General features: G+C 46.4%; 1 protein-coding gene across 4 annotated transcripts in view; it reads left to right on the top strand.

The window, feature by feature from the left end:
* Positions 1–22,698, top strand: part of NOS1 (nitric oxide synthase 1) — a 194,045-nt gene that overhangs the window by 126,440 nt on the left and 44,907 nt on the right. For all 4 annotated transcript variants that reach the window (XM_081539721.1, XM_081539718.1, XM_081539719.1 and 1 more), the window contains exons 4-11: positions 5,164–5,292; positions 7,150–7,295; positions 8,595–8,757; positions 9,966–10,057; positions 12,956–13,097; positions 15,956–16,095; positions 18,686–18,860; positions 22,109–22,210. In XM_081539721.1, the coding sequence (XP_081395847.1) occupies positions 5,164–5,292; positions 7,150–7,295; positions 8,595–8,757; positions 9,966–10,057; positions 12,956–13,097; positions 15,956–16,095; positions 18,686–18,860; positions 22,109–22,210 (1,089 nt within the window). The remainder of the gene's footprint in view (positions 1–5,163; positions 5,293–7,149; positions 7,296–8,594; positions 8,758–9,965; positions 10,058–12,955; positions 13,098–15,955; positions 16,096–18,685; positions 18,861–22,108; positions 22,211–22,698) is intronic.

Here is a 22,698-nt window from a genome sequence, read left to right as displayed (position 1 = left end):
GTCATTTAGAGAAATGTGAATGGACCTAGCTAGAGACTGTCATACAAAGTGAAGTAAGTCAGAAAGGAAAAAACAAATACTGTATATTAACACATATATGTGGAATCTAGAAAATTATAAAGATGATCTTATTTGCAAAGCAGAATAGAGACACAGATGTAGAGAACAAATGTATGGATACCAATGGGAAAAAGGGGTAGGAGGAATTGGAAGATTGGGATTGACATATATACATTACTGGTAAAGAACCCACCTGCCAATACAGGAGACATAAGAGATGCAGGTTTGATCTCTGAGTCAGAAAGATTCCTTGGAGAAGGGAATGGCAGCCCACTCCAGTATTCTTGCCTGGAAAATCCCATGGACTGTAGTCTGCCAGGCTCCTCTGTCCATGGGGTCGCAAAGAATCGGGTCTCAAAGAGTCAGACACCACTGAGTGACTAACACTTTCACTTTCACATGTATAAAACAGATAACTAATGTTTACGTTAATGGAGACCTAAGTAAGATAGGTTCGCTTTCGGCCACTGGAATTCAATCCTTTCGATCAGGAGTCTGCAAAGTTTTCCTGGAAAGGAGGCAATAGGAAATATATGTGGCTTTGTGGGCCATTCCATCTGAATCGCCATCTCAACTACCCCCACTCTGCCATTGTATCTCAAAAGCAGCCATAGACAATATGGAAACAAATGAGGGTAGCTGAGTGCCAAAAAAACTTTATTTACAGACACTGAAATTCAAGCATCATGTAACTTTCACATGTCATGGAGCATTATCCTTCTTTTGACTCTTTTATTCAACAAGTTTAAAATGGGAAAACCATTCTTAGCCCATGGGCTATACCAAAAGAGAGGGTAGACCAGATGTGGCCCACGGGCCGCCGTCTGCAAACCCCTGCTTCAGAGCATGCAGCTGTAAGATGCTGCTGCCAAGAGAGTGGGGATCATGGTAGAGCCTAGAACACAAGTCCATAGCACACAGTAGGTACTCAGTGTGTATTTGTTGAGAGAAGGAAGGGAGGGATGGAGGGGGTGTGGAAATCAGGTTGCCAGGGATCCTACAAGCTGAATTCCTGGCTCAGAGCCCAAGGCTGACATGACCTCACCCGCTGTCTCCTCTTGGGCTGCAAGATTATTTCCTTCCATTTCCTCAGGACCTCTCGAAAGACTCCCAGAGTGAAGAGGTGTTGACAAAGCCTTTGAAATGCCCAGGAGGTCAGAGCCTGCTTTGCAAATTTAGGAGCAGGCATGGAGGAGTCCTTCTGTTGAACCCACTGAAGTCGAGTCAGTGTCTCCCACCACCTGAAAAGCTTCCATTGTCTTCCCTGAACACAAATCCAGGGAAGAACACACTGTGTTCCCAAGCCCACTTGTGCCCTGTCACCAGCCTAAAAACCCACAAGTGCCACTATCCTGAGTTTTTAGACCAAGCACTTCAGTCCCCACTCAGAAAAGTCATTTGCATCCCCCATGCCGGGCCCCCAACTGCTATATTAATCTCCTCGTTTGTCCCCTTCTGAGTCATCTAATATTACTGCTGGCTAATTAAAACATCAAAACCCAAGTACAACAGCCCTGCCAGAGGCCTCCTAATGCCTGGTTTCAAGTGTGCCCTTCACACAGCCTGGGGTGGAGAGTGGCATGGTTCATGCCTGGGCCCCCAATTAGTTGTCTCATAATGACCACCCCTCGCACATCTGGACCCCCAACAGATGGCCTCTTTGATTGCCTGTATGTCGCTCCGTCCGCCCTGCCTGTGAAGACTTCTGCTTCCTCCCACCTTGTCAGGCTCCCCCACCCCTGCCTTCTGCCCCTCTGTCACCTCCACAGGCCCTGGGCCCGACCCCAATGCCAACACCACATCTGTTATCCCCATTCTGGGATTGCAGCTGCTCCTCAAACTCTGGGGTGTCAAGAGAGAGTTTCTTTACTAGCTAAGTGATGCCCAGTATTTAGGGAGGATGGCTAGGGTGCCTCCCATATGGATAAGGGAGGGTTTTATTTTCCTAAGGATGCAGATTGCCGGCACGATCAGAGGAATTTGTCACCACAAAGGCCCACCTAGAGGCGACCTCCATCACCTGGACATCTGCTGGGAGAGACGGGAGTGGAAATAGAATCCTAAATAAAGAAGTTCAGGATGTCTAGACAGGCCTTCAAAGGAAGTAGAGTTGTCTGTACATGGCTTCATGTGGGGACATAAGTAAAAGAACTTAAGAGTTTAGTGGGATAGATAGGCAGATAGGGAATGGAGGGAAGAATTCATTCAAATCCTTCTCCTGCTCCCAGGGTAATAGTGCAGTAGTAACACTTACAGCAGTAGTAGTCGTAACAGGGCTTCCCAGGTGGCGCTAGCGGTAAAGAACCCACCTGCCAATGCAGGAGACATAAAAGACGTGGGTTCAATCCCTGGTCAGAAAGATGCCCTGGAGGAGGGCATGGCAACCCACTCCAATATTCTTGCCTGGAGAATCCCCATGGACAGAGGAGTCTTGTGGGCTACAGTCCATGGGGTTGCAAAGAGTTGGACACGACTGAAGTGACTTAGCATGCATGCACAGTTGTAACAGGACTACAAGTTGTAGAATAATGACGCCCACAGTGATGAGGAGTGGCTAACATTTAGGAGGCTGTTGCAATCACTCAAATGAGAGATGGTGGAAGCCTGGACAGAGTGCTGCACAGTAGATGGAGATCATGAGGATTCTGGAGCCATTTAGAAGGCTAAATGGATAGGAGTCAGGGATGGTCTGGGTGTGGGAGGTAAAGATGATGATGTTCAGGACGATTCCTTCCTGTGGCATGCACAGGTGGTGGATGGATGTTGGTACCCGGTGCTGAGATGAGAGCCACTGGGGACAACCAGGTCTCGAGGATCATGAGTCATAGTACCTTCCTTTTGTTCTTTGCTCTCGCTCCCTGTACTGTTCTGGCTCAGTCTTTAATGGTGGCATGCTGTCACTTGCCTCCCGTTCCCCAAAATCCAACATGGCGGCACGGATGCTTTAGCATAGAGCTCCACTGGCAGAAAGGTGGCTATGCCTCTTACTTCTCTACCAGCAAGACTCTGCTCCCTCTTCTCTGCCTGATTAACAGGTCTTGACTTAGAAGTCAAATGACCCTGGTCACCCCTTCTGTGTGCTTTCACAGTCCCCTGCGCACTGCCAACATCCCATGTTATGATACTTATTTCATTCAATCATAATAGTTCATTCAATCATTATCCCCATTGGACTACATAAACTCCATGAGGGCACAGATCATGTCTGTTGTGTTTGTTACTATAGCCCTGGCCCTTACTGACTTGCTTAGAACATAGGAGATACTCAGTAAACCTGTGCTGGGTGAATGAATGAGTGAGTGAGTAAATTGTGCATGATGGACAAGAGGCAGAGTGGTTAAACAATGGAAGGCATGGTTTGAAAGCCAGACTGCCAGGATTTGACGGCTGGCTCCAGTTTATTGGTTCTGCGATCTTGTTCAACTTAGCTAACTTCTCTGTGCCTCAGTTTTCTCATCTGTAAAATGGGGATGATAAGGTTGTTGCTTGGCACATAACAAGTGTTCAGTGGATGTTAGTTTTCAGTGGTTGTCCTTCAGGGTTCTCTGTGATTTCTGTCCCAGATTTAACCCAATTCAGTCCTAATTCATACTTCTCTCACCAGTCTGAGCACCTCCATGCTAATGAGATGTGGACCCTGCCTCCTTTCTGACTTCATCTCCTTTGTATTCATTCACACTCAAACAACCTAGCCACACTGGCCTCCTTGCTGGTCCTTTGAACTTACAAGCTCATCCCTACCTCAGGGCCTTTACATGTGCCTTTTCCTCCCTTCACTTTGTCACCATTACTTCCCTCTATACTAGATTCTTATCACCTCCTGAAATTATATCATCCATGTATTAATTTACTTATTATTTATCTCCACTTCTCCAAAAACAGTCCTCCAGAAGAACAAGGATCCTGACTGCCTTGTTCACCTCGGTGTCCCCAGCACCAAGCAGTGCCTAGCACGTAGTAGATGCTCAAGAAATACAATTTGAATGTGTGAATACCTTGGCTCTAGGTCACTGCCCACTGAACTACTCTTGGCATGACTGTCACTCAACACTGTCTCATCCTCTCCCCTCCCTTGCTCAGCTGTTGCATCAGGGTATACCCGATGCCTCTCCCTTAGAGCTGCTGATGTTTGTCTGATGCACAAGCACACCTCTCTCCAGGCTGGTAGACAACCACTCAGAAATACCCAAGAACAGAAGGTGATCCTTATCAGTGCGGCTTAAAATGGATGGGCAACATTTGTCAGCCAGGCCTCTCCCCTCTCACCTACCGGGCAATTTGCTTACAGAGGTGAAGGCAAACGGGGGACTGAAGATGTTCAAGATAGAGAGGACAGTATGTGCAAAGGCCCTGAGGCAGGGACATGCTTGGCCTTTTTGAAAAACAGAAACCTGAAATTGGAGGAAGGTATTCTATGCTTCCAGGGTTTCCCAGGTGGCACGGTGGTAAAGAATTCACCTGCCAATGCAGGAAACCAGAGTTCAATCCCTGGGTCAAGAAGATCCCCTGGAGAAGGGAACGGCTACCCACTCCAGTATTCTTGCCTGGAGAATCCCATGGACAGAGGAGCCTGGTGGGACAGGCCATGGGGACACAAAGAGTCAGACATGGCTGAGCGTGGTATGCTTCAAACCTTTCTCACTTAAACTTCTTGTTTTCCCAGTATTTGCTCAAAATGGTGAGTTTGGACTATGGAAGGATGGCCCAGAAATCCAAGTAACTTGACTCAACCTCAGGTTTGATTCCTCAGCCATGAGGGCTATTACCATTTGGAGAGACTGACAGTGTTCTTTCAGTCACTTATTCATTCAACAAGCATTCATTGAGTCCCAGCTACATGCCAGGCCCTGTGCTAGAGGCCAGAGAGACCAGCTTTTGAGCTCCTGACCCCTCTCCCCAGGACAGAACCTGAGACGTTCTTCCATGGCACCTCCTTCTGTGTAGGTAGGGGGACCAGGTCCCAGTCACCTTGCACGTGTGCCCCCCAGAGAGTCACAGACAGGGGGTGACTAGGGGCAGATTCCAGGAAGAACACCACCTCTTCCCACCCCAGTGGAGACAACCTTCCAGTGCCTAATACGCCATCTCCATTCTCTCCTCCAGCCCCCTGCCTCGGGAAAACAGTCTCCCACGAAGAACGGCAGCCCCTCCAAGTGCCCTCGCTTCCTCAAGGTCAAGAACTGGGAGACCGACGTGGTTCTCTCTGACACCCTCCACCTCAAGAGCACATTGGTGAGTATACCAGCACGGGGGGAGACCAGGCTTTTCTCAGCCCCAGCAATATCCACACATGGAACGGGATAATTCTCATTGTGGGGACCATCCTGTGCATTGTGGAATGTTGAGCATCACCCTGACCTGTGCCTACCAGCTGCCAGCTGTGACAACCAAATATGTCTCCAAATATTACTAGATGTCCCCTGGGTGGGAAGTCCACCCCCATTTGAGAACCACTGGTAGATACTTAGCTGTGCAAATACTATTTATTTCTGTCCCCTGTACCCAAAGGGGGATTGCTGCTCCTAAGTACATTCTTTTTACATCTCACAAACCAACCACTGCTGGAGTTTTGAACAAACCCTTCTTAGTTATCAATCTGTCCTCTAAATGTTTATATATTTTAAAGTCAATCAATCAGTCAGTTTCTTTGTATTGTAGAAAATGGGTTTCCCTCATAGGTCAGTCGGTAAAGAATCTGCCTCCAGTGCAGGAGACCTGGGTTCTATCCCTGGGTCAGGAAGATCCCCTGGAGAAGGAAATGGCACCCCACTCCAGTATCCTTGCCTGGAAAATCCCATGGACAGAGGAGCCTGGTGGGCTGCAGTCCATGGGGTCGCAGAGAGTTGGGCACGACTGAGCGACTCACATGTGGAGGAATGTTGTATCAGTTAGCTATCACTGTGTAACAAACCTCCCCAAAATTAGTGACCCAAAGCAACCACCACTGTCATTTTCCAAGACCTACAGATTGGCAGGGTGGTTCTCATGCTTCTGCTGATCTCATGCTTCTGTGATCATCTGACGGGTCAGCTCTGGGCAGGCTGATCTAGGAGGGCCTTGGCTGGGATAAGTCAGCTCTATTCCGTGGGCCTCTCAGCCTCCAGTAAGGTAGCTTGGTCTCCTCCATGCACTGGATGCAGGGTCCTGAGAGAATGAGCAGAAACATGTAAGATATCTTGAGGCCTAGAATCAGAATGGGCACAGTGTCACCTCTGTCATTTTCTGTTGGCCCAAATCAGCTCAGATTCAAAAGGAGAGGGAGGAGGCTTTACCTCTTGATGAGAATTGCTGTAAAGTCACATAGTAAAGGGCATGAATAGATGGAGGGAAAGAATTGCGGCTATTTTCTGCAATCAACATCCCATAGATCTGTTCAAAGAGCTATTGTAATCACTCTACTAGTCCTTCTTGATCAACATGGGATCAAAAAATAGTTGGGAGGGGTCTCCCCTGATGGCCCAGTGGTTATGACTCTATGCTTCCAATTAAGGGACATGGGTTCAATCCCTGGTTGGTAACTAAGATCTTACATGCTGCATGGTGTAGCCAAAAAAAAATTTTTTTTTAAATATTGAGAGATTCAGCATCACTGGTTCTGATTCCCAGAGAATGACAGTCATAAAACCCCTCTCCTCACCCCGCCTCATTGAGTAGAGCAAATAATTACAGAACCTAAAATGCTGGTTAGGGCTTACCTGGTGACTCAGATGGAAAAGAGTCTGTCTGAAATGCAGGAGACCTGGGTTCAATCCCTGGGTCAGGAAGATAACCTGGAGAAGAAATGGCAACCCACTCCAGTATTCTTGCCTGGAGAATCCCATGGACAGAGGAGCCTGACGGACTACAGTCCATGGGGTCACAAAGAGTTGGACTCAGTGACTAACACACACACTAAAATGCTGGTTATCTTTTCCTCCCCTGGGCTAATCACCAGGTACAACAGTGACTGGAAGCTGGTATATGAGAAATTCACTTTGGGAATTAAAGCCCAGGGAAACACTACCACGAATGTCAGAGCCAAGTCCACAGCCCTACACATGCCACACTTGGGTGAAACTAAGTGACAGCCCAAACCTCTTTTCCTTCCAGGGAACGGGATGCACAGAGCACATCTGTATGGGGTCCATCATGCTCCCTTCCCAGCAAATACGAAAGCCTGAAGATGTCCACACAAAAGAACAGCTCTTTCCTCTTGCCAAAGAGTTCATTGATCAGTACTACTCATCAATTAAAAGGCAAGTTCATGTCTACACTGGGGAGCCCCAGTACTGGGTACAAAGACTTCAGGTCTAACTCTGCAGACAGTTGAACTAAGACTGGGCATAGCACCTCTGCCCACAAGGCACAAAGGTTGAAAATTGGGCCTGATCATGTACAAGGGCCAGATCTGACCCCTAGAAATGTTTTGTTTAACCTGAAGAGTGTCTTTTAAATTTGAAACTCTTCAAGCAATTTCACACCTGGGTATATTCCCTAAAGAAACTCTCACACTTGTTCACAAGGTCAGCATAAGAATGTTCACTGAAGTGTAGTTACTATAGAAAAAAATGAAATTAAACAACCAGCTGAAAATGACTTCAACTCCATTGTTAGGAGAATGTGTAAGTGAACTGTGGCAGTTTCTGTAATGGAATATTATACAGCTATGAAAATGAGCAAGTTAAAGCTCTGTGTGTTCATGGAAATGAAGCTCACAAATAACTTTGAGCAAAGGGAAGAAAAGATAGATACATTCTACTCAATAGATACAGTGTATCTACTATAGAAGATACATTTAGGACAGCACCATTCTTAAAAAATAATACTATACATGATTTAGGGGGATATAAATTGGGCTGGCCAGAAAGTTCATTTATTTTTTCATACCATCAGAAAACCTGAACAAACTTTTTGCTCAACCAAATGCACAAGGGGCAAAAATCTAGACAAAAGCATGACAACGCTAAATGCCTCATTCAAAATAGCAACAACTTCTGGAAAGAAAGTGAACTATGGTAAGGAGTAGTCCCCAAGGAATTATAAAATATTTTCTCGTTTATTAATGATTTCTCAGGCTTGGGACACAGATGTTCCTTATATTATTTTCTACACCTTTTGTCAGCCTACAACTTTTCACAAGAATTTTTTTTTAACTTTCTCAATGTGAATTTATTTAAAAACGAATTTAAAATCTTGTTTAGAAATGAGAAGAGTTCCCTTTAAAAATCAGATTCCCAGTTTCTCTTGAAAGAAGACCTGGCAGTACCAGCCCCCGATCAGATAACAGCGGTCTGGAATGGAGTTGAGGCTGCGCTCTGTGGACTAGTCTTGGGCTGGCCTGTTTGCCACAGTCCCACCCAGCCAGTTCAGTCCCATGTTCGGGCCTTTGGAGGCATTTGAATTTGGCAGCCTCTGCTTTATGCACAAACTCTCATGTCTGGATATCAGTTCAGACTCTCTGTGGCTTCTGGCCTCCTGTAACAGCTCACTCCTTCCACCAACGACTAATTGAGTAGAGAGAGTAATGCTCCCATGCCCCTTCCCTCTTCCCTCAGGTTCGGCTCCAAAGCCCACATGGAGAGGCTGGAAGAGGTGAACAAAGAGATCGAAACCACCAGCACCTACCAGCTCAAGGACACAGAGCTCATCTACGGGGCCAAGCACGCCTGGCGGAACGCCTCCCGCTGCGTCGGCAGGATCCAGTGGTCCAAGCTGCAGGTGGGCAGTCAGGCTCCGATACTGTGAAGAGCCCTTTGGTGGGGGCCAGTAAGGGGGAATGAGCTTTAAAAAGGGTCAGCTTCTACCGAGGGCCCTTGGTGGCCATGGTGAGCTATCACATGGTCATCATGGGGTCCCAGATTCTCAGATCATGACCAAATCTGGCTTGTAGTCATGTTTTATTCAGCCAAAGCAATCTTTTTTAAAACCTGAATTTGACGTCTCTAGGTAGGGCTTATACTCTCCAGTTTACCACAGGCCCCATTCACCCCTTTTGTCTTACACCTACTCTCTTTCCTTATTTACGTTATTTGCTTACTCCCTGAAAGCATTAGATTCTGCATCTCCTGGTATGATTTTTTTCCCTTGGGGAATATTTGTAAGTTGGAAATAGATTAGTTATCAGTCTTGGGGGAGTCTGTCCGATTTTTGTTTGTTTTATTTTTAAGTCCCTGTTGCTGTTGTTCAGTTACTAAGTCTTGTTTGCAACCCCATGGACTGCTACACGCCAAGCTTGCCTGTCTTTCATTGTCTCCCAGAGTTTGCTCAGACTCATGTCCATTGAGTCAATGATGCCATCCAATCATCTCATCCTCTGTCACTCCCTTCTCTTCATGCCCTCAATCTTTCCCAGCATCAGGGTCTTTTCCAGTGAGTCATCTGTTCTTATCAGGTGGCCAAAGTACTGGAGCTTCAGCTTCAGCATCAGTCTTTCCAATGAATATCCAGGGTTGATTTCTTTTAGGATTGACTGGTTTGATTTCCTTGCTGTCCAAGGGACTCTCAAGAGTCCCTTGAGCACCACAATTTCAAAGCACCGATTCTTCAGCCCTCAGCCTTCTTTATGGTCCAACTCTCACACCCTCACACGACTACTGGAAAAACTGTAGCTTTGACTATACGGACCTTTGTCGGCAAAGTGACAAAGTCCCTAATCCCTAGCAACCTCACGGGAGATACAGGCAGCCCATTACAAGTCACTCCTCTGCTCAGCATTCCTTTCCCGTGTTCACTTATACCCCGTGCCTGCTTTTAGGGGATTTTTTCCTGGTTTGATTAAGGGTGGGGGCTCAGTAATGAAATGCTCACTACCCCAATGGGGCAGCAGCTGGGGTGGGCTCTGGGTGCTTCTCCAATGGGAAGGCTGCCCTGGGCAGGGCTAGATGGGGAAAGAGGAGGCAATCATTCCCACAATGTACCCCTTACAGGTGTTTGATGCCCGAGACTGTACCACGGCTCATGGGATGTTCAACTACATCTGTAACCACATCAAATATGCCACCAACAAAGGGAACCTCAGGTGAGCCAACCAGCTTGGGGAAAGGGAATCTGACGTCCCCACGGTGTTGACCCTTGAGTCTGGAGTTGGCTCCCTTCCATGGAATTGCTCTCCCTCTTTCCTCAGGGCCAGTGCCATGTGGGGAGAGGTGGCCTGGCCTCCTCATTCTGACCTCCACGTGCCCTCTCTCTTGAGAGACACAGACTCCCCTGTGTTTTGCAGAAGTATAGCAACCACAATCACGTTCATCCCACAGTTTAAGATCAACCTCTAGAGGAAGCAAGATGAGATGTTTCAGATTCCCAGGAAAAGGAAAACCCCCTTGCTGGTGGTGACCCGCTTCACCAGCACCTGCTCTGTTGCCTGCAGCCACCTCTGAGGTTCCCGGGGTTTCAAATGCAATGTCTCTTCCCTTTGCTGTGGGGACCACCAATTCTGGTTTCACCAAGCTGAGCCACATCTGGGACTTCTCTTACCTCCTACCAAGAACAAAGCTGCAGGGTACAGGACGAAGCAGACAGGCGCTGATGTGAGCTAGTCGCTTCCATGCTGGCAAGTCTCAGCTGGGAGAGGAGCAGCTGAGAAGGAACAGCTGAGGCCCCGCAGACAGGCGGTGACACTTGTTAATCGTACTCCTTCGGTCCTGCCTCTGCATCTGTTCCCAGCAGCTGAGGACCAGCCTCACCTTGGGGCTGTACCAGGACCACTGCAAAGATATTCCCATAAGCCCTTGGGCTATGCTGAGCTCATCCATGAAGTGGCTTATTGGCATTAAGCATGGCTTTTCTTGGACGTGTTTCTTCCTTGAGAAGGAAATGGTGTTTGCCACCTGAGCCCACCAATGGAAAAAGAGCCTGTCATTTAAGGCCTGCTGGGGAAATTAGTATTCAGATCTTTTTCCGAAAAGACCTTGCCCCTCAGAGAACAACAAAGAACCCCCTTCAACTGCATATCCTAAGCGTTAAAGCATGGCCTAGCCAAGGTCTTGGCCTCAAGGAGCTTGTGAGTTATTTTGAAAGTTTTCAAATGATGCTGTGATGGAGTGATTTGGGATGGGGGTCATCAGAGGCCAGGCAGTGCACCTTTATTTTTTTCAATTTTATGTTGGTGGAGGTCTAAATGAGATCTTCCACTGATGAAATATTCAGCTGATTCTTTTTTTTTTTTTTAACAAGTTTTAAACTACACATCTGGACACAATGAGAGGCCATAAGAGAATGTATGCCATATATAGAAATAATCTAAAATAAGAGAGGAAGGCAAGCGGGAGGAAGGGAGGGAGAGAGATGAAATTTAAACAAGATGGGACATTTGACTTGCCATTTCATGACAAGCTCAGGAGACTTGGGAGATGGGAGGTGTAAAGCTGTCCGATGTCTTCCTCTGGGCTCATTCTTGCACAGAGTAAGCATCTCATCCCACTGCATGTGATTCTGGAGTTTCTAAGCGGAAACTTTAAAAATATTCTTTTAAAATATATGTAAACAAACACAAACATGTGTTATCTGCTGCTCAGCCAAACAGCAATGTGTTTTAACACTGGAGTTAAATGCTGACAATTTGACTCAGTCTGTGTTCATCTCCAATATGGCACCCTTGCCAAGAGATTCTTAAGAGCATCTTTGGCTCTCTGTGACTTCGCCTTCAGCCTGGGTTCCAGATTCACCCCAAGATGTGACATGCCACTCCCTGCAGAATTAAATGCAATACAGTCTTGTGCAGATAGCAAGACCTAAATGTGCTCACAGAGAAGGCCCTGGGAACCAGGTAAGACAGGTGACGCTGTGTGAAGAAGGCAGGTTTGAGTTGGGCCTTGAAATCAGGCACATGACAGCAGAAACAGACTCCAACCAAGGCAGGCAGCAGGAGCAGGGCTCCAGGGCAAGATGTGAATGGGAGCAGATCTGTGAGCATGGAGTTGGACCTGCAATGTCACCCCCATGTTGACATAAGCCAGGACATGGCTTCCATAGCCTCGGGTTTGGTCCATGGACGGAACTGATGAGTCCAGGTGACAAGAGCTCCTGGAAAGAGATAACTTTGAACCACTCTTTTTATTTGGCCACACTGGCTCTTAGTTGTGGCATGTGGGATCTAGTTCCCTGACCAAGGATTAAACCCGGGCCCCCTGCTTTGGGTGCACAGAATCTTAACCACTGGACCCACCAGGGAAGTCCCTACACTGAATCACTTTGTGAAAAAGTTACTCTCCTTTCCATTTTTTTCAATCTTTCTGATGGTGCCAAAGAGAATAAGGCATCATTAACATCTCTCCAAACTGCTGGTCTCCCTTTTAACAAAAAGAGAGCAGAGCTCCAGTGAGGTGCCTTCTGCAGGCAGCAACATCCTTCTACAGTGTAATAATAATACAGAGTCTCACAGTTGCCTGTTTGGGTGAGTGAGGCCAGGGGCAGTCTTCACTTTTTTTAAATAAATAAATATCAATACAAATGAAAGTTGATCTCCTATTAATCATAAATCTGTAGAGGGGGTGAGCAACAGGGGCAATAATGATGGTGGTAAAAGAAAGACTGAAACTGGTAATCAGTGGAGAGTTAAGACGAAACAGAGCCTGATGATTTTTTCTCCTCGTGAGGATTATCTGCTGCAAAAGAACTTTCTGGAAAAATGGCCCAAGTCAAGATTGTTCGAAAGACTCCAGTTGGAGAAGCATTCTGTTTCCTTCTGCGAGCTGGCCCAGGGCCTCCCTTCCTCCACCCTTCCTCACCTAGTGGTCAGTGGAGGGACAGAGCAAAGTCCCACCCCTTCCAACAGCTGCTCCGTGGGCCCTGGGGGCCTCGGAGCAGATGTGAATCCACCTGAGCCTGTGCACCGTTGACCTGAGCAGCTCCTCTTTCAGTCTTTCTCCAAAGTGCAAGCCTAGCCCTGATGCCAAATGCCCCCTTCTCTCCACCACAGATCTGCGATCACCATATTTCCCCAGAGGACCGACGGCAAGCACGACTTCCGAGTTTGGAACTCCCAACTCATCCGCTATGCTGGCTACAAACAGCCTGACGGCTCCATCCTGGGGGATCCAGCCAACGTGGAGTTCACGGAGGTACACCCCCCCCCCACCCAGACTCTCATCCCCCAAACTCTCTTTATCCACAGACTTTTCTTGGTTTAATATCATCATAGAGAGAATAGGCAGTAGGTGCAGCTTACTCACCTCCAGACCTCCCGCTCTGTCTGTCTGCCTGCCTCCAGTCCAGCTGGTTCTGTTACAACTGGTCATTTTCATGTCATTACGTCACTCAACCCTCATGATGGGAACTGTTGTCCCATTTCACAGATGAGTAGACTGAGTCCCACTCAGACTGGCCAAATGCATTATCCAAGGCTACCGCAATAGCAAAGGGAAAGCTAGAAGCACAGGCCAAATCTCCTGCCTTCCCCCAGGAGGAGGGGAACTAATATGTGGAAGTCATATTTAGCATCATCTTTTCTTTTCTTTTTTAAAAATGGTGATTTATTCGGCTGCACTGGGTCTTAGTTGCCACATGTGGGGTCTTTTAGTCACTGTGTAATCTTAAGTTGTGGCATGGGAACTCTTAGTTGCGGCATGTAGGATTTAGTTCCCTGACCCAGGGATTGAACTCATCGAGCCTCCTGCATTGGGAGTGCAGAGTCCTAGCCACCAGGGAGTCCTTGGCACCATCTTTTCTGAGTGAGGTATATGTCAGCTTCATCCCCTTCATCCATTCATTCATTTCTCTGTACAATATTGCTGCCCACCCACCCAACCCCTCTCCGGATAAATTGAGTCTCTAGCACCCCACTATTGCTGGCAGCCCAAGTCAGTTCATACAAGCCACTAGGAACACGAACACCACCTTCTCCTCATCCAGGTTCCTTCCAGGTGGTGATGTGCACAGGTAAGGCCTGGAAGCTTCCAACATCTCTGCCCACAGGAGGTATCATAGGCAGACCCCACGCCTGGAACACCTCAGGCATACAGGCCTGGTACCCCTTTTATTTGTCACCCACTCAGCCACCATTCTGCTTCATCCTGTTCTTTCCTCAAACCATCATGCCCCACCCTAGTACCTTCCCCATGGGGGAGCTGCCCCCCATTCTCTCGGCTGCCAGCTTCATTTGCAGGGAGCTTTTCTTGTTAAAGTGTTATTATCCTGGGGAGGGGGTTGTAAGCAGGGTGACCAGGAGTCAAACGTGTGCCGTTTAGGCTCAGCCAGACTCTCTGCTCCATCTGGCTGAGCTCTAACTGTATACTTGGCTCACCTTGTCCTTGTGGTCACCAGAACAAAAATGCCACAGCCTCTGCCTCTCCTTCTGTCTCCAGAAACCTCACTGATACCACATGCTCTCCTAAACCCACACTTCTGTGCTTCCTCTGTCTACCAGCCCAGCAAAGGGAATCACCCCAAACATAACCACATAACTGTAACTTTCGAAAGTTATGGCATGGCAGTTAAAGCATGGCGGCCGCTGGCCGCACCTAGCCAGTGACTACATGAAGTGTTGTGAGTCCAAATGGAAACATGTGTAAGGTACACAGTCTCTGAGATGGAAAACAAAAAAAAAAAGAATAGAAAGATCTTATTAATAATTTGTATCTTGATTACCTGCTGAAAAATAATGTGGGTAATATTGGACTAATCTATTTCTATTTATTAATAAATTAATACATTTATTGTATTAACATATATAGTTAATTTTATGTTAAATATCTTTAACTATATTAATATTAATTATCATTAATCAGTTAATGGTATTTTTAATTATATATTTTCATATTTTATTGGATTAATAAATATATTTCATATTTAATTTTAGTGCCAAATATACTGTTAATAGGGTTTCCCTGGTGGCTCAGGGGTAAAGAATCCATCTGCCAATGCAGGAAACACAGGTTTGATTCCTGGGTTGGGAAGATCCCCCAGAGAAAGAAATGGCAATGCACTTCAGTATTCTTGCCTAGGAAGTCCCATGGAGAGAGGAGCATGGTGGGCTACAGTTCATGAGGTCACAGAAGAGTCAGACACAACTGTGACGTGTGTGTGTGTGTGTGTGCTTGCATGCTTGTGCACGCACTCAGTCATTTGTCATGTCTGACTCTTTGTCTCCTGCATTGGCAGGTGGATTCTTTACCACTGGGCCACACTGTTAAAATATTAATATTATAGTTTTTAATTATATATGCTATAATAGTATATAATATTTATATACCATAATTAATACTTTATTAATATATTGATATTAATATTTTAATGTGTAATAATGTTATTAATATTTGTTATATTAATGTTTGGGTATAATTTTAATAAATTACTACTACTATTGATATAATCAGTATCATGCTATAATTAATAACTATTTAAATATTATTGAAATTGAAACTGTTTCAAATGAATATATTATTTAAATTTTATCTTTGCCTGGTTTTGCTTTAGGGTTTTTTTGGGGAGGGTTTCTTTTTTTATACGTTTTAAAATGTGTCTGCTAGAAAATTTTAAATTACTTATTTGGCTAGCTTTATATTTCAATAGGATAGCCACTCTAACAGGTGCATTTTCTGCGGTCATTCTGAGAGATCCGCCCTTATCCAATTTGGTAGATTTTCTTCATGTTTCAAGGCACACAGTGCAAACACTTCCAATGCAAATGTCAGTTCAGCCTTTGCTCTGGGAGTTCCCAAAGGGCAGGAAAAACCTGGAAAACATCACCAAGTGAGGGGCCAGAGGACGGGTTTGTCTTTTGTCCTGTGGAACCACGGGAAGTTGTACTAGTTACGTGATGATATCAGGGAGAACTTCATGAAGGAGGTGGCGTGGCCCGGAGCCTCCAGAGGAAGGGTCCACTGGGGGGCGGGCCCTGGGACCTCTGCCCCTCCCCTCACTGCTATTGCGTCTGGAGGGCCTGGGGCTCATTGGTCTGACCTGGAGGCTCTACTTGCAGATCTGCATACAGCAGGGCTGGAAACCCCCACGAGGCCGCTTTGATGTCCTGCCGCTCCTGCTCCAGGCCAATGGCAATGACCCTGAGCTCTTCCAGATCCCTCCAGAGTTGGTGCTGGAAGTCCCCATCAGGCACCCCAAGTAAGAGGGCCTGGCGTGGGGATGGGGAGGGTGGGGGAGTAGTTTACCCAGTGCCCTCTCTGCCCAACCCCGGAATCCCCTCCTGTCTCTCCAGCCCAGACAGAGGCTGAAAGGGGGTCTTGGTTCCTATCCTCTCCATGGGGCTAGGGCAAGGCAGGTTCCCTTGAGATCAATAATTCCTCCTTTACCAGCCTAGGGACCATCATATTTTCTGAATCAAAATCCCCCTCCTTATAAGTCAGACAGAGAAAGACAAATACTGTATGATATCACTTAGGTGTAGAACCTAAAAAATATAACAAGCTAGTGAATATAACAAAAAAGAGGAGACGTACAGATAGAGAGAATAAACTAGTGGTCCCAGTGGGGAGGTGGAAGAGGTGAGGGGCAATAGAGGGGTAGGGGATAAAGAGGTACAAACCATTATGGATAAAATAAATAAGCTACAAGAATATACTGTACAACATAGGGAATATAGCCAGTGCTGTGTGCTTAGCCACTCAGTCGTGTCCGACTCTTTGAGACCCCATGGACTGTAACCTGCCAGGCTCCTCTGTCCATGGGATTCTCCAGGCAAGAATACTGGAGTGGGTTGCCATGCCCTCCTCCAGTGGATCTTTCCAACCCAGGAATCAAACCCAGGTCTCCCGCATTGCAGGCAGATTCTTTACTGTCTGAGCCACCAGGGAAGCCCCAGTATAGCCAGTATTTTACAACAACTATGAATGGAATATAACCTTTAAAAATTGTGAATCACTATATTGTACACCTGTAACTTATATATTGACTGTACTTCAATTCTTTAAAAATTTCCCTCTTTACCCCACTCCTTTTAAGCTATCAACCTGGACCTATCCATTTTCCAACCCTAAGGGCTGAAATTGGAGGAGGGAATGGCAACCCACTGCAGTGTTCCTGCCTGGAGAATATCATGGACAGAGTAGCCTGGTGGTCTATAGTCCATGGGGTCACAAAGAGTCAGACATGACTGAAGCAACCAACACACACACACACACACAAGGGGCAAAAGAGCAGAAGCGCTTCCTGTATTGTTATGGGTGCAAATTTTAAATAGAGGGAACCATTAAAAACTCTGTGTGACCTGATGCAGCTCAAGTTCAAAAGTAGTTTGGAGTTGAGACGGGGCAATGAGGGCTGAGGCTAGCAACACAAATAGAATTTGCAATTTTTGAGAGTAAAAGAACTAAGACCTGGCCTCAGGAGCAAAACTGATGGAGGAAGCACCAAAAAAAATCAATCATCAACATAAATAGTATTTTAATGTAATTTAAAAAAAAGTCAAGATCAGCTTTTTAAATCCATGATGCATAATGTATCAAAATTCTCAAACAAGGACCACTTCAGGGCTGAGATTAGGGTGAAGCAAGTGAGGTAAAGTGTACAAGTGCAGAGTGGGATCCTGTCTTTATGTAAAGTTTTGATGTTTTGCTCAGCATGGCGGTTTTGTGTTAATTTTTACTTTTTTTTTAGAGACGCTGTATTAATTTAGAATATTTGATCTTGATTACTGGGTTTGCTGGTGCTCCTCAATTTTGCACCCACAGCCAGTGCCTTACTTGCCCCACCCTGGTCCAGGTCCTGGAGATGGAGCAAGTGTCCTAAGGCTCCTGACACTGCTGGGTATCTAGGAGCTCAACCAGCTTCAATGGTGAAACTTGGCCTCCATTCATTCATTCACTTGTCATTTAAAACTGTTTATTATTTCCACTCTGGGTCATACATTGTGCAGGCCTTTGTCACTGATTTAGTCCCCACCTCCGTGGTGCTTTCAGTCTCAAACAGGAGATCGATTACCAAAATAAACCACTTAATTCCAATCAAGTGTTGCAAAATTAATGTTATAGTACCTAGAGGCATAAAGCTGCCTGACCCAACCCAGATCGGGCATCAGAGAAGGCTTCCAGAGTAAGCAGCATTTTAGCTGAGAATGAAAGTATGAATAAGAGCTGGACAGGCACAGAAGGAAAAGAGGAGGAAGGAACTGCCATGCAAAGGCCCTGAGGTCAGAAGGAACTCAGTGGCTCTATATGTAAAATGGATAATCAACAACGTCCTACTGAGTAGCACAGGGAACTCTGCTCAATGTTATGTGGCAGCCTGGATGGGAGGGGAGTTTAGGGGAAAATGGATACATGCAAATGTATGGCTGAGTCTCTTCACTCTTCACCTGAAATTATCACAGCATTGTTAATTGACTATACCCTAATACAAAGCAAAAAGTTAATTAAAAAAGAAAAAGGAACTCAGCGATGCTCACTTTCTCCCGAATTCACCTTCCAGGTGAGTTTAGGGGATAAAGAGCGGCCCATGGCAGTGGTTCCCAGGCCTGGATGTCTATGCACATCACCTGGGAAATATGTGAAAGTTCATAGTCTCAGGCCTCTGATGTGGATGGCGGCATGATTCCACAGGTCAGACGCGAGCCCAGGAATCAGGCTCCAAAGTAGTAAGCCCTAGTCAGTCGCTGGCATTTCGGCATCCCCAGGCTAAGGAGAGTCCGCCCTTGTGTCTTGCCCCGAGGCTCCCGCCCCACATCCCACGGCGAGCTGGGCTGTGTTGCTCTCCGCAGGTTAGAGTGGTTCAAGGACCTTGGACTGAAGTGGTACGGCCTCCCCGCTGTGTCCAACATGCTCCTGGAGATCGGCGGCCTGGAGTTCAGCGCCTGTCCCTTCAGCGGCTGGTACATGGGCACAGAGATTGGCGTCCGTGACTACTGTGACAGCTCCCGATACAACATCCTGGAGGTGAAGCCCCTCCTAGGCCATCCTGACAGGGCATGCACGGGGTAGAGGGCATGGGCTCAGTGGTCCTTCCCCACAGGTGAGCTCTGGGGCTCAGAAACTAGAAGAGGTTAACACAGAACCTGCAGCTGTAAGGAAGCCCCTGGCCTTTCCGAAGGCTTCCGTGGCATTAAGGGTACGCGTGCTATATGCTGAGTGCCACTCCAAGCGCTTTGCAGATTATTGTATGCTCATCTGATCTTCATCACATCCTCTGGGTGTGAAAATCCCCCTTTCACAGATGAGGAAACTGAGGCCTTTTGGCAGATTAACATGACAAGTTCAGAGTCATACAGCTAGAGAGTGGCAGAGCTGGGGTGTGAACCCAGGCTGGTATTATGATCCAAGTTCATAACCATTCTACTGCCCTGCCTGTCAAGGTCAAACCCGGTTAGAAGCTTTGGGAAGGGGCATGAACTTGGGGCATTTTGGGTCTCTTTTCTGAAAAAACAAGGAGGGAGGGTTGGCAGTGATTTTTCCCACCATGTGCATTTCTCAGTGGAGGGTCTGACTCCCCACCCCCCGTTCCCCTGCTACCCCCACCCCAGGCTGAGTCATCTTCGTCTCCTGAACATTGCTGGGGCGGACTGCTCCCTGGAGCTCCGCTTTGCTGAATGTGTCAGCATCGCTGCGGTTTTGTCAGCAAATGCTGTTTCTAACAACAGTCTGCTGTGGTTGGCCTTATTTCAAAAGAAAACACTGAGAAACAGAGAAGTTAAGCCCTGAGCCTGTGTCACACAGTAAACAAAGCACAGAGCAAAATTTGAACTCAGAGTCAAGCATTAGGTTTATAGTGTTAAAAATCCATGGACATTCACCTGGGTGGACCTTGAGGGCATTATGCTAAGTGACATAAATCAGACATAAAAAGACAGATCCTGGGTGATCTCACTTCTATATGGAATCTAAAGAAAGCCAAACTCCGTAAAACAGAGAGGAGAGTGGTGGTTACCAGGGGCTGTGGGGCGGGGGGCGGGGAGGGTGGTTGGCAGGGGGAGGTGGCAGGAGAACTGGGAAAGACGTTTGTTGATGTGTATCTTGCAACTTGCAGATAAGTCCTGGAGATCTAATGCACAGCTTAGTTATTATAGTCAATAATGATACTGTGTTATGAATTTCAAAGTTGCAGAGAAACTAGATCTTAATCTCACCACAAAAAAAGAAATGGTAATTATGTGACTGGATAGAGGTGTTAACTCACCCTACAGCAGTAATTATATTGCAACATATAAATGTTATCAAACCAATACCTCTGACACTTGATCTATACAAATTCCTGACAGGAAAGGAAAAAACATTTCTAGGCAATTTCCAGACATGTGGCTCAAGTCATGTTTGGGGATTTTTTTAAGTCACATGTATTTGACTTAATACATGTGACTTAAAAGAAGTCATTAGATGACGCTGCAACTAATTTCTATTGTTTTAACCAAAATAATGTGGTAGAAATAACAATAGCAGCATGACTTATTGTACACACTCTCTTTTATAAAATAACTCAAGTTTTATAGGTATTTATGTAAAGCAGCCAATTTCTTACTCTTTGCATTTGTGTCACCGCTAAAACCCCAAACAGAACCTACACCCCAGTCTCCAAAGAGTAAATTAATGTCTGCTTTCGTGATTCGGGTTCACATTTCGATCGCAAAGAGTAGTCACTGGGTAACTTATATGAGACTCGCTCCCGCCCCAGCCTTCCGACTCTAACTGCCATTATGTACAAATGTTGACAGCTGGGCCTGCAAAGCAATTTACTCAAACTTGAGAAATTGTCACATTCTAGCCCCATAATGAGACCTAGGTTCCCACAAATGACTAGAATTGACAGAGGAAGTGAGAAGCCAGGCTCTAATTAATGGATTTGCTATTGGGTCTTCCCTGCTTCTGACATCAGCTTCTACTGGAGCTGGGGCCGTAACTTAAATGTCAGGGGTTGTTTTTGCCAAGCAGTTTTGCCAAAGGAGTCGGCTGGCTGGGGAACCACTCCTAGGTCTTGGGTGTTACTCAACTCCCTGGGCTCCAGCTCTGAGGCCAACTGGCTCTGCAGGCTGCGAGCAAGTCTGTGCAGCAATCTGAACCTCAGTTTCCTCATCTGTCAAATGGAGTCGACAGGTGTCTCCATAAACTCAAATATTCATGATCTAGATTCCAAGTAGCGGCTGCTCCGGAGATGAAATGGAATGGGTGGAGAGCTTTTCCCAATAGAAAGCAGTGATGATAAGAAAGAAAAAAAATTAAAAAAAAAAAGGAAGCAACTGCTATCACTCCCAGACCCAAATGGCTCCTTAAAGCCCTCCAAAGACCCTCCTCATCATATTTGAAATAAAATCCCGACCCCTTCACACACCCTGCATAATCCAGTCCTGTGTCTCTCTTTTTCATCAGAGTCCTGCGTCCCCCTGACTCCCTACCATTCAAATACATTGATCTTCTTTCTGTATCTCAACACCCAGCCTGATCCCACCCCAGGGTCTTTGCACATACTGTTCTTTCTGCCTAGAACATTTCCTCCCAAGATTTTCAAATGTCTTGCTTCTTCTCATCATTTGGATCTCATGTGTATGCCACCTTTGCAGTGGTCCTTCAGTGACTGCTACTGCTACTGCTGCTAAGTCGCTTCAATTGTGTCCGACTCTGTGCGACCCCATAGATGGCAGCCCACCAGGCTCTGCCGTCCCTGGGATTCTCCAGGCAAGAATACTGGAGTGGGTTGCCATTTCCTTCTCCAATGCGTGAAAGGGAAAAGTGAAAGTGAAGTCGCTCAGTCGTGTCCAACTCTTAGCAACCCCATGGGCTGTAGCCTACCCAGCTCCTCCGTCCATGGGATTTTCCAGGCAAGAGTACTGGAGTGGGGTGCCATTGCCTTCTCCGCCTTCAGTGACTATCCTGGTTCAATTCATCCTGCCCCTATATCCCTCTTTCTCCTAGTTCCTTGCCTTATTTTCTTCCTAGGAATTAACACTCATTACAGTATTATTTTCTGTCTCTCCCCACCTCTAGAAGGTAAGCTCAGTAACCAAAGGGCCAGTCAAGTCCCTCTAGTTTCTTGCTACCAGTATGTCCTCAATAAAAAAAAAAAATTGAGTGAATTAGTCTGCATATGAGTTGATTAATTAATGAAGAATTTTATTGGTGATGCTAGCCCAGTCCCTCTTTAGTCTGAAACCCAGAGGTAGCCCGGTCTGTAAGTCTGTGTTTCCTTCCCCTTTCAGGATGTGGCCAAGAAGATGAACTTGGACATGAGGAAGACATCCTCTCTGTGGAAGGACCAGGCACTGGTGGAGATCAATATTGCGGTTCTGTACAGCTTCCAGGTAGCACCAGGGCACGCCTCCTGGCTGCCAAGCCACAAAGGGGGAACTAAAACCTTTCAGAGTCTTAGGGCAGAAGATCAAGAGCCCAGATCCCAGGAACCTTGTTTGCAGGGCTCTGCTCATAAGCAAGGTGTCCCTCCCATCATATATGCCTGACTCTCCATCATGGATCTTAGGGGAGGGGGGACCATTTGAGGGAGAGACAAAAAGATAGAGGGTTTATGACTTGTTGCTCGATTTTTTTAGAATTGAAATGGTAAACATCCTCTGTGTCTTGACCTCTTAGACACTCAGACTTTCACATAGCAGAGACAAATATTCATCGTCATGATCAGAGGCATATAGGCCCCCCAATGCATGTGGCTCCATGGTAAATGCTAAAATATGTGTAGTTGAGTTGCTAAGTCATGTCTGACTGTTTGAAACCTCATGGACTATAGCCCACCAGGCTCCTTTGCCCATGGGATTCTCCAGGCAAGAATACTGGA

This window comes from Giraffa tippelskirchi, chromosome 11 (genome assembly GCF_054371585.1).
Source record: "Giraffa tippelskirchi isolate mGirTip1 chromosome 11, T2T-mGirTip1v1.2.pri, whole genome shotgun sequence".
NCBI classification, from domain to species: Eukaryota; Metazoa; Chordata; class Mammalia; order Artiodactyla; family Giraffidae; genus Giraffa; species Giraffa tippelskirchi.
The sequence above is the reverse complement of the archived record's forward strand: the minus strand, read 5'-3'. Positions and strand labels throughout refer to the sequence as shown.